At 34.4% G+C, this 13,189-nt stretch overlaps 1 protein-coding gene across 5 annotated transcripts in view; it reads left to right on the top strand.

Annotated features, from left to right (window-relative positions):
* LOC115885533 (zinc finger E-box-binding homeobox protein zag-1) overlaps positions 1-12,395 on the top strand; it is a 680,770-nt gene extending 668,375 nt beyond the window's left edge. For all 5 annotated transcript variants that reach the window (XM_030904489.1, XM_030904491.1, XM_030904487.1 and 2 more), the window contains 3 exons: positions 5,545-5,685; positions 5,744-7,733; positions 11,846-12,395. In XM_030904489.1, the coding sequence (XP_030760349.1) occupies positions 5,545-5,685; positions 5,744-7,733; positions 11,846-12,039 (2,325 nt within the window). In that variant the 3' untranslated portion in view covers positions 12,040-12,395. The remainder of the gene's footprint in view (positions 1-5,544; positions 5,686-5,743; positions 7,734-11,845) is intronic.
* Positions 12,396-13,189: the final 794 nt, after the last annotated feature.

Below are 13,189 nucleotides of genomic sequence, written 5' to 3'. Positions count from 1 at the left end.
TAATAAAAATAGATAAGTTATAATAAGTATTTATTAACACAAACATCCGATACGCTACTGAAGCAGGTAAGTCAAATTAACGTATCTAAATTCTTTGACATCTAATCTTTGACAACTGATAAATAAAAGCTAAAATGCAAGAAAAATATATAATTTAGTTAATTTAAGTGAATTTCATAAATGATCGGTTTACTACACGTATGTATATTATATTGTCACTTACTAGCGAAATGTTGTTCCATTATTTCACCCAATTTTTGCCGAGATCTACCGCACGCTACACAACCAACTGTTTTAGAGTCTTTCTCGATAAATCGCGATAGTGTCACTGTTAATTTAAGTTCTGCCGCAATTTCCATCTAGATTTACTACCTTTATACAACTATCAGTAGTAGAATAAATAATAAATAACATAAAATAAGCTCCATAAAGACTGACAAATCCACAAAATTTCAAATCAAATTCAAATGTGTCAAATGAATCGTCAAACAGAACTGTCAAGGATCCCCACCCTAGAGAGCTTTTATGGTGCCTTTTCCGCCCACCATGCATGAATACATGGATAGCATTATGCTCCTTTCTTAGTCATCTTATTCAAAGGTCTTTATATTTTTCTTACTTTTTGAAAAGTTATGACAATTTAATTTTACATTCCCATTGCTATACTTTCTTGCTCTACATCTTTATGTTAGATTTTCAAGCTGACATGACGTTTTGATATGCCATCACCAAAATTTGGTCAAACGCGGACCTAATAAATCGATATATTATTATTATATCATTTACAATAGCTCTTTTCGTTTTCCTGTTATTACCGATTCTGAACCGTCCTAGAACTCTGCAGCGCATGCGCAAATGAAATAATGTCTTCATATTTCCTTCTGCGCATACGCATCACAGTTCTAGGACGGTTCAGAATCGGTAATAACAGGAAAACGAAAAAAGCTATAATCGTCAGTTTTTTGCAACCAACACCTTATTTATCTTGAAATATCATAGCATTAATTCTAAAGGTGCGTATTCATTATCCGCACGAACGAACGAACGAACGAACGAATGTTCGCTAGTGGTATGGACGGGGACCGCACGATAGAACCGCACGAGAAGACCGCACGCATTTCTTCATTCGCGCGCCAGTTCAAATCGTCAAGATATTGTTATAAACCTGTTTTTTTTGTTTATATACCGTCATTGAATTATCGCTAAGCAAGTTACTATGGAGCAGTGCATAAGGAGTCGGGCTAGGAAGCGAGAGACCGGAGTTCGAATCTCGGCCGGAACATCACTTTTATTTTTTTTTTAAATACTGTTGTATTCTATAGTTTATTTTTGTAGTATAAAAAAGAACTATTTATTCTGTATTTTTTAATCTCCGTTATTAATATAAATTGATTGTTAGTACAATACCTCATTTAATATAAAATAATATTCTACTTTTTGAAATGTATCGGGCCCTAATTGTACCTAAAAGTAATATATTTTTAGTGATATACCATATTGTAAACTATTTAATATTTTAGTCACTTAAAAAGTTAATTTGCATTGAATAATTGCCTACCATTAAAGGAAATTTGAGCTATATAATCCTTGATGGGCATATTCTGGGTATGCAAATACTTCCTTTAAATTTTGGGTGTCGTTCAACCGATTTATTCTCAAAACCAGAAACTTCTACATATAAAAAGAAGCAGAGGTCACTAATTATAATAAACTTCACCCTTGGTATTACTTCCACTAATTATAATAAACTTCACCCTTAGAATTACTTCTATCACAATTACAATACGTTCATCTGCATTGGCATTTTCTACTTTTCGATGGGAAACAATAAACTTCCCAATATTTTTTAAATGATGTAACAATTCCTCTTGTGGTTACTTTTCCATAGATATCCTCAACTCTGTCCTCATGTGAATTCAGAGGCAATGAAAATGAAAATTATTTACCATAAACATCGCAAACTAAAAACCTAAAAACAATTTTATACCGAATATAGAAATAAATTTAGTATTTTTACCTATTATCGTCCAAATCCATGTTAATATATAATTATTATTCTTAAATATATTTTTGGAACTGCTGGTTTTAGTAATTATTAAATTAAACGAACTAAAAAGTCTTAAAAATAAAAAATTCTTAACCATAACCTCAAAAATGCAGATCTCCTGTCAACTTTCTTTATTTTTTATTTATTCCTCATTTTCCTAGTGACGTCACAGGTGGTATGCGCGAACTGAACGAAATTGGAGCCGCTATCGATCATACCGTGTATTCTTTGTACCATGACGTCTAAACGCCTTTGATGTACCGACTCGAAGCGGATGGTCGAGCGCACGAACGAACGAACGGCCGCATGCGTTCGGTCCCCGTCTAAATATACCGCACTTTCATTCGTTCGTTCGTTCGTTCGTTCGTTCGTTCGGATAATGAATACGCACCTTAAATCTGAAAGCGCACGCAGGCGAACGCCTTTGATGTACCGACTCGAAGCGGCTGGTCGAGCGCACGACCGAACGAACGGCCGCATGCGTTCGGTCCCCGTCTAAATATACCGCACTTTCATTCGTTCGTTCGTTCGTTCGTTCGTTCGTTCGGATAATGAATACGCACCTTAACGTAATTTACCAGAAGGAGATCGCTACCACCTTACGCGGAACGGCTCGTTTTTAGATAATTTAATAATCCACGTACGGGATCGCTTTTTTGTCGCATCCCCGTCTTAATCCACGCTTATCTAAACGTAAGTTCTTGGACGGCAAAAGCGTCTCGCGGCAAAAAGCCGACGTGCAACTAATCCATTTAAAACAGGTGGACGGCTCGCGCGTATACGGTGACGCGAACAGGGCATTTCCCGGCCTTTTTTGCTAATTAAAATTAGGAAAATTTTCTCCGGCAGCAAAAACTTGGCAACGCGGTCCTTTTAGACAGAGCAATTATTGTAAAAGGTTTAGACTGGCAAGGTGTTAAACCAAAATACAGATCGAATGATAAGTTATCCAGAAACGTATCTTCATTTTTATTCCAGCAAGAATTTACATAGTTATAATTGGGGTAAATAAAAACAGTAGATACCTATACATATACATACAGTTATGTGTACTATAGGGACAACTATGATACGATAAGTATCACACATACATATGACTTATACATTGTATGTCTCATATACCGTCAGATTTCATCATTTTAATAATTATTTGTTACGTTACAAAAAACTCTTTAGAATCTTGAGTGCATACGGTATACAACTAGTAAACACTGTATCACACAATTCTATCAATATAAACCTACGTGTATCTCATATGTATATGTTAGAACTAGATGAACACTTAGGTTCACTTTAACATATGTTGTTTCTCATGTGTCTCCCTTGTAGAAACGTAATTTCATTTGATGGACGTGCTATATGGGTATAGTTGCTCTAAGTAAAGAATAAAATATCTAGAACATTATATACTATCGAGTTATTTTATCACCCACCCTGAGCATGATCTAATATTTTTTGTAGATACATACTAAGTAACCACGTATTATATTACTAGCGCGACCTATTAAATGCTGAAACGTAAACAAATGTCAAACGACCAAAGTGGATTATAAAAAACGTTGTTACTTTAAACAGGCGCGAAGTGACTAATACGGTTGCTAAATCCATCTAAACATCTTGTATACGAGAGGCGCCATCGCGGTTAAATCATAACAAGAACTGTTTTGATTTGGCATAGTGTTATACATACAGTCAACGTATAATGCCTATCAAATACAGTTATGAAAATAATTATACGATTTACAATCCAAAAACTTCCTAGTTTTAGCTTGTAAGTTCATGTTCTCAGTATTTTTCTTTAAGAGTAATTTTATCAATGTCACTATATTTTTTCCATTGCAACTGTTAAAATTGCCTTATATATATCAAAAATAATAGATAAAATAGTATTATACTTTAACAGCGAGGATAGGTTAAAAACTTTATTTCTTCTCGCACAAAACGTGCGAGAAGAAATAAAGTGAATTATTGTTAATTGCATCCATTTTTGAAAATTTTTGTATTCCTTTTCATAAGTTATTCGGGATTTAATTGGAAGTAGTTTGGATATGGCGTTTGTCGCCTCAGCCTGAATATCTGTTGGTAATTTACTTATTTCGTTTTGAGCCATTTCTGGCTCCAATTCAATCAGTAATCGACACGAAAGAGAATTAAAAAATATTGACCCAAAACCATTGCCTGGAAACTTATATGGTGAAATTTTGATCTCACTAAAAACACGGTATGTCGCTAGTGGTAGGAAAAATAATTTGTAGAGATTACTAGTTTATTTGGTTGCCTGTGATATGATACAGAGTGTTTCCTAATTAATCTAAAAAATAAAAAATCGTTAGAAAACGGCTTAATGCGGGCTCTTAATAAGTATATTTTTTTTCTCGGCAACCGTTTGATGAACAAGAAAAACTCAAAAGATTAATTTTGTTGAAAAAGGATGGCCAGTCAAGAAAAAAATATATTTTCTTTAAAAAAGCAGTAGTGTACCATTTATTTTAAGCAAAATATCGATTTTTTTAAATTTTTAACACCCTGTAGATCAGAAAGGAAGTATTTTAGACCTAATGGTTATATAAAAATTGTTTTAAGAACACATGAGGAATCACACCACAATTTTTTAGACTAATTAGAAAACACCCTGTCTTCAACTTGACAATGATTGTTGATAAATCAAAAAATACCTTTTCTGTGAAAAAAGCCCGATTTTCGCAGGAAAAATTTTGGTTTTTATTGAATTTGGGCCTGCGTCTGCAAATACCCCCGGTATGTTTTTTAATATTCTATCTATCTAAATTTTAAATATCATAGTTAGAAATAGTTTTATTATTTATTAACTGTAAAAATGGTTTACTTATAAGTTTTATCAAATATTGTGATTTACTTTCTACCTTGTAGTCAAAATTTATATTTAATAAACTGTAAAATATATTATTCTTATATTTTATGAAAGTTACTCTGATATACTAATATATCAGTGTAACTTTAAAACTAAATCCTTTGAAATCAAATATAAACATAAAAAATATTTACAGCAGAAAAGGCGAAGGCGCTGGGTTAAACGTAGTCTCTACTAAGAACACAGAGGGGCGCTTTAACCCAAAATTTTACTATTAAGTTTCATATCTATCTTAATAGAGGATTATTTTCTTTATCTATGCTCAAACCTGACAACTAAAGAGACAGCTTTATTTATTTGTCAAATTACATAGAAACCAACGCCAACCCAGCGCAATATTTTTTCAACTCGTAATAAATTCCTTGAAATAATAATTTCTGAATATTTTTTAAAACGTAACTCGCTATGGAAAAAAGTATTGTTTTATACACTACGATAAAATTGCATTATCGTCTCCCGAAATTAATTCACTCGCGATTTCATCGCTCGTGAATTAATCTTTTCTGTCGGCGATAAAATGCCATTTTATCGTCTTGTATAAAAAAATAACTATTTTATCTTACTATACACGATATTGGTTTATTAATGTTTTTTCTCATTGTTACAGTCATGCAAAATATGCAACAAGACCTTTGCAAATGTCTACAGACTTCAAAGACACATGATCAGTCACGATGAGAGTGCCGTATTGAGAAAATTCAAGTGCACGGAATGTGATAAGGCCTTCAAATTTAAACACCATCTTAAGGTAAGAATATTGAGATGTTATAATGTTCCATTTAGATTTACATTGTTTTACTTTTCAGGAACACATACGAATACACAGCGGGGAAAAACCGTTTGAGTGCGGCAACTGTGGAAAACGATTTTCACATTCCGGATCCTACTCCAGCCATATGACATCGAAAAAATGTTTAGTTATGAATCTGAAACAAGGCAGAAATCGTACGCTTCTAAACAATTCTATGTTAGACAAGAACTCGCAGCAAAATCTCAAGGGACCCAAAAGATCCTCGGTTAATTCTATAAATAATAATATTACCTCTAGTCCAAACCACAACTCTCCGTTTATGCCAATTCTACCTAAATATTCAGAAGCAGCAGCCGCTTTGTTCCAATCCCAGTTGGCCGGGGGTGCGTCTGTGCCGCCATATTACCTAACAACGCATAACATGTTGAATTCTGGTCACCCCATCAATCCGTATGTTCCTACGTTAAGTCACATCCTTGAACAACTCCATCAGCAGAATGCTGCGAATCCAATGCGCAACGCGCTAATGGAAACATCTGAAATAAGAACTTCTGAAGAGCCCAATAAACATCTGAGCGAGAAACCCATCATGACATCTTCTGAAGCTAGTCATAGACCGCAAAACTTTGATGAAACGTCTAAATCAAACGCATCGGATTGTGGAGACTTAGTAATGGATGAGGAAGAAGATAATCAAAGTCGATGTGAACCAAATAGAGTCGACGAAAGATATTCTAATAAACCAGAATTTGAAGAAACAAAAATTAGCAACCTGAGTATGCAAGAAGCTGTGTCTAAAGCTATAAGTAATGTCGATAACAGCGAAACTATACCTGCTAATAGCCAGACATTTTGTGATGGTGCTAGTGAAACTACTCATATTAGTCCGGCAAATTCACCTAAAAATGCCGGCTCTAAATATTGCCATCACTGTAATAAGTCATTGAATTCAATAGAACAACTGGAAGACCATGATTGCAAGGATCCTCAAAGTGAAGGTCTGGCTGCAAAACTCGAAGCAGCGTTAACACCAAAGTCGGAGAACTGTTCCAACGAAAATATGAGTGGAGCGGAAGATCAAGATTTCGAACGATCAAGTTACCACACGAATGATGAAATGGATTCGGAGAACTATACTACAACGGATCATGTAAATGAGGACGGTAGAAAAGTAAGAGTTCGATCCTTGATATCCGAAGAACAATTGAAGGTGCTTAAAGATCATTATAAAAGTAATCCCAGACCGAAACGGGAAGATCTTGAAAAAATCGCGAGCAGCATTGGATTTCCCGTTCGGGTCGTTCAAGTATGGTTCCAAAATACTAGAGCGCGTGATCGAAGAGAAGGCCGACTCATTCAAGTTCCTTACAGTCCAGTCGCGTCAGGGTCACGATATTCTGTGCCTTCAACTCACGCGGGGTATCCTGCTTTACCCCACGAAGACGCATCAGAGCAACCGTTGGATCTATCGATTAAAAGAGATTCGAACTCAAACGAGACTACGCCGTGTTCTTCTCCGAAAAGGCCGCATTCTGTAAACCATTCCGAGTCCCACGACGAAGTGGTGAATTTAAGTCACAAATCGTCTAGAAGCCCCACCCCCTATCTGCCTTATCACAATAGTTTTCAAGGATCAAATTCCTCCGATCCGAGCCAGTCTCCGTCTCCCTTAGAATTCAACAGCAGTCGATTAGCACAGATCTTTAACCAGCCCGCTCATAAGTTAGCGACGTTATCTAGTCTCGTTCCTATGGATCATTTGATGCATTTCGGAGCTCATGATTTGCCTTTGAGCTTAACGCAATTTATCAATAGCAGAATATCTAGTCTGAGTCCCAATTCGAATAACTCGTTGCACGAAGCGACGCAAGACGACGAAATGATGCAGAGTAAACGAGCAAAGGTGTCGCCGTTTATGCTGAAGAATTTAAGCAGTCCCGGATTGAGCCAAGAAGTTGAAGCTGAAGGTCAGTTTCAGTGCGATCAATGCGACAAAGCGTTTTCGAAACAAAGTTCCTTGGCCAGACATAAATATGAGCATTCTGGTAAGCATTACTGAAAAAGAAAATCATTAAAATATTAAAAGATTTTTTTTGTGAAAGCGTTTCGAAATTGACAGTTTTTGATATTTATTTGAGATTCGAAATGACATTCTTTTAGGCACTAATACCTAAAAGTGACACTTGTTTAGCCACTAGTGCCTAAAATAAAAAATGAAACGTTGATAACAATGAAAATATTTATTTATTATAAATATTAAAGGTACAATTATTTAAATTATTAAAGTGAATACAAGAGGCATCCAATTTTTCGTCTCTAAGAAAAATGAATTTTTGGCATACCCCCAATTATATTGATTCCAACTAGCAGGGTACAGCATTGATTTTTTCGATACGCCAAGAAAAATCGCTGATGTGTCACATTGAGTGGTCGAAGTTTTGCGTACTGACGAAATACATTGACGAAGAAGCATCATAGCATATTTTTCATAGCATCTATTGGTCCCTCAGTAAACGTAAACACTCTTGGAAAATGAGTTTTTGTATACGGAATCTTCACACTAATAAATGACTGACAATCTTTAATGGCATCTATGGTCAAAAACGTGATTTCTTCCCTCCTACATACTCCAAATACTCCAACGATTAAGACAACTTTAGTTAACATGAATCCTTTGTCATCGGCTTCTTTCATAAAGAGTTCTATTTCTAGTTTTGTAAATAATTTTGATTTCTTTGCCTGATATCCGGAAGCTTTTCTTTTTAAAAATGCAATAAGGTTTGTGAATTTGCTAATGTCTACGTTTCTGTTCAGGTAAATCATGGTGCGGAGCATCGAATATTTACTCCACAGAGTTGACGGCTTTAAGGTAGTGGATAACTTCAGGAAATAGGCTAGCAATATCTTTTCTGTGAAATTCTCAACATGTTTTTCTTTGACCTAGGTTTCAAAGTTGTTGTAGGTGGTTTCGTATAAGTTTTTCGACTTTTCGGGCACTAACGTGGATAGCGCAGATTCAGCAGCTTGTTAAATATCCAAAGACTCGTCATTATCGCTCATTTTTTCACAAAACTTTGTAGAAAATACGGCGACGTTTGAACCAGAGAGAACACTAATAACTAAAGTGAGAGAGACCGATCAACGTTAATTTTTGAAGACTGTGTTAGTCTATTCGAACTATGAGCGCATTATCGATATAGTAGGTTTCATTCATACCTATATACTGGCGCCAAAAATTTAAAATTTGTATATTTGAACGGAATCTTAATCTTTCAAGTTTATAATAAGAAATCTTCGTAGTTTTTTTAGATTATTTTGTTGACAACGAAAATTTATTATTACTTTAAAGCATTAAAACCTATAAATAAAATAATGTGTAGGAACATAATAATTTATTTAACTCCAAGAAATATCTAGCAATAAAAAGAAAAAAAACGTATCCCCATAACACAAAATAAATTAAAATCTTTCTTAAAGATGTTAATAATAAATAAAAACGAAACGATACATACTAATGTTTTGCCACAGGTTTTTCTTGACCTGTGGGTGAACCGTTTGTCAACCCAGGTGGGTTGTGGATTGTCATGCCTTTTCTTGAACTAAAAATAAAGAAGTTCAATTTTTCATTAAGGTTTAATTTTACATGCTTACCAGTTTAGGTAATCCGTTTCTGTACATGTCGTAGTGGAGCTCCTACTCCTTGCCATACTCCAACTCAAGGCTGCAATCTTCAATATCTTTTTTATCTAACTTGGTTGGGAGTGAACAGGGAAGCACGGTTGTAAGGGGACCTCGCACAGAGTATCAGTAGGTATCCCGTAGGTATTCAATGTTTTTGATAGTCTTTATTCTATAACAAGAACCTAATCGATAAGAAAAATCAGTTGAAGAAAATAATTTGTATTACTGGTAATAATACCAGGTATAATACCTAGTCGTTCCATAGGTATCAGAAAAGAATGTGATATTTTACTTTTACAATCGGATTTATCCCATAGGTTATGCTTACCTATGTAAATTAGCAATGTACGACTATTAGTACGAGAGCTAGCAACGTCGGGAAAACAAGTATTTTAAGACGTCTGGCTCTTTGATATATCTTTTACTATGCTCTCTAGAACAGTCTGGCCGCCGGTAAACGTTGCGTTCCCTACTGCGCATTGAAAGAAGATCCTATATTTTATTAGTTATTTAAATTCTAGAATATATTCTAGAATTTAAAAATGTATAAACCGACCGAGTCTCCATAACTCAATGCGTAGAATTTCAGACCACTAACCGAAGAGTCAGAGTTCGAATCCGGGTCATGACAAAAACTTTTTTATTTTATTTTTATTTATATTCGATTTTATTCGAATATTTGATTTTTTTTGAATCACCAGAATTATTTAATACTTTACTATCAGAATATATACGAAAATAAAATAAAAAAGTCTTTGCCCTGAACCAGATTCGAACTCTGAATCGTCGGTTCGTAGTCGGAAACTCTACGCCCTGCGGTATGGAGATATGTTCGATTTTTATTCAATACTAGAATTTATAGGACTTAATTAAAAAAAATATAGGATCTTCTTCCGATGCGCAGTAGTGAACGCAACGGATATCGGCAGCCAGACGAGCATACTGTTCCAGAGAGCATAGTAAAAGATATATCAAAGAGCCAGACGTCTTAAAATACTTTCTCGAAAACGTTGGTAGCTCTTAGACTATATTATGTGCCCTCACTATTACTATTAGGTATTTTAAAATAATTACCGAGATAAAACTTACCTTTAAAGGAAACGTTTTATCTGGATCTCAACCACAAAACAAAAATTACAAAAATGCCGAATGAAGTAGTGAGAAACACCTGGTCGGCTAAAAATGAATACAGGTCTTAAAAATACACTATAACGAATAATCTACCAAAAGACCCCTGTAACCCTCCGCCTGCTAAATATTGATTCTTCAACGACAAAAGTTCTTAAAATGTTTACCGGTTAATTTATTTAATAAAATTCTTGCACTCGAAATCCGGGCACTCGAAAAAACAGCGACTACCTAAACGCATCCTAGATCTATAGAGCAAACTGGTTGTCGCATCCTTCCCCGCACCACAGTCCTCGGGACCGATGCGATGGGCTGTGCCGTCGTTTACGACCTGCTGTTACGAGTATATAGTGTGAATTATATATGTTCGCGAACGTTTTGTTCGAGTAGCTTGGACGCGACTTAATAATATGCATAATATTAATAGTAGTTATTATAAATAAATCAACTTCTACAAACTAGTTTCTAATGTATTACGTGCTCGAAAGAGTTACCAATCTCCCTATTGCAGAAATTTATTTTTCGTTCAATTTTATTTATAGCTCTTTGAACTTTCTCCTTATACTTCCGAATGCATTTTGAACGCTTTATTGTAAATGTTGAGATGAATTCATTTCACTTTTACAAATGGCTTTTACTTGGCGATAGGTACAGGAACTTAGAGCAGTATAAATTATATTACTCTACCATTTCCAGTCCATCTTCCGGGAAAATAATTTCATTGTTTATATTTTATTTAAATGAATTATTGCCGAATAATCGTGGAATCTCAAATAATCAATAATGACAATCATATGACAATAATCTTCTCTTCTTACAAGGTAAAAGAGAGGGTACATTCAGTCAAAAACAATTTATTAATCCGATTATCAACAGATTTTAGTTATCTCCTTCTAGAGCTAAGAAATAGAAAAAGCTACTGTCAATCTAATTAATCCTGTCAAATGTTTAACTTGCAAAGTTGAAAACTTCCTTTTTTGACCGCCTAAACGCTACGCGCGTCTGGGATGCGAGGTGACAAAATAAACTTGTCTACGAAATGCCCCTATTCCACAAGCCCTCTCACTTTAGTTATTAGTGTTCTCTCTGGTTTGAACCTGACAGAACTTTGTCATTAAACAATGCATAAACAATGCCTTAGAAACCGATTACCAGAACATTTTAAAGAATGTTTAAAAATAAATAATAATAATAGCATGAAAATCTTAAATTATCCGCTTTCACAAAAAATCTTGTATGAAATTCGTTGCGAAAAGAGTGGTTTAAGCACTTGACGCATTTTGCGTCTAGTGCTTAAAAAACATTCATTTTGCAACTTGTTACATAAATAACTATTATGTAATTTTAGGTCAGCGTCCCCACAAATGTGACGAATGTCCCAAAGCCTTCAAACATAAGCACCACCTTACGGAACACAAGAGACTACATTCTGGTGAGAAGCCGTTTCAGTGCAGCAAGTGTCTAAAACGATTTTCGCACTCTGGATCGTACAGTCAACATATGAACCACAGGTTTTCGTACTGTAAACCGTACAGAGAATAATTATTGCAATAACAATACAACGCTCAGTGACGTGATTAAATTGTTGAACATTTATGTGCTATATTTTTGTGCCAATTCTAATAAGGTATTTTTAAGGGTTTTTTTATTATTGTAAAGTATATTTTTCTCTATCTTAACTTGTAAATTTTTAATTTTTTATAGCTGTGAATTTTGTGCCATACTATGATAGTTAAATCATCGGACAGAGTTAGTTTTAATTTAAGTGCAATAATAGCCTGATTTTTTGTTCACTTAAGACAATTAGATTGCATTTCTAATTATTTATTAAGGGCATTAATTTATTTAATATGATACTTAATATACAGGGTGCTACAAATTCGAGGTACCAGCATTGTTATCTCGGTAACCGTAATAGATACGAACGTGGTTAAATTGGGGCAAAGTTTCACCAAGATGCCATCAAAAAAGTTTTAAAAATTTCAAAGATTGCTGAGTTTTTTGGATAAAACTGATTTTTTTGAAAATCAATTTTATTTTTTCCTGTCGTTACTTTTTAGAAAATCAAAAAACTAATTGCACATTCTCATAGCCACTTCATTAGGGCTGTCTGACGTATATGTAGATTTTCAAATTAGCTGATAATTTGTGGGATACAGAGGCCAACTTAATTTTTTTAAATACAGACCTGCATATTTTATTTCAGATTTTGAAAGAACTCGGTCTCCTGAATACAATGATATGCCACACTTTATACTTTTTTTTGTTTTGGGTTACATTAACAGCAACAAAACTATTTAATTATATTTAAAATAATTTCAAGTCCGACTCTGGTTTCTTAAATTATTTAGTCTGATTATATTCATCGCAACAATATTGAATATTGATCAGCACTAATTAACATTGAAATCGAGCCAATTGGAAGATTCAAATAGATAATATCCAAGTCAGAAATTTAAAGATAATATTTTTAACTTTTTTTTATTGTGAATTTGAAATCTCAGTGTGCGACCTAAAGCCGCGTCCAAGCTACTCGAACAAAATGTTCGCGAGCATATATAATTAAACAGATACTAAGTGAAAATTGTGAGATTGGCGTGCGTTTCGGCGGACATTGTACCGGACACTTGGAAGGGTCTCATTTAATTTCGGGCGTCCATCTGTGATTTTTATTTTTTACCGAGTATTCGAC

Source organism: Sitophilus oryzae, unplaced genomic scaffold (genome assembly GCF_002938485.1).
Source record: "Sitophilus oryzae breed Bouriz unplaced genomic scaffold, Soryzae_2.0 scaffold_396_pilon_pilon, whole genome shotgun sequence".
Taxonomy (NCBI): domain Eukaryota; kingdom Metazoa; phylum Arthropoda; class Insecta; order Coleoptera; family Curculionidae; genus Sitophilus; species Sitophilus oryzae.
This window is presented reverse-complemented; position numbering and strand designations above follow the sequence as displayed.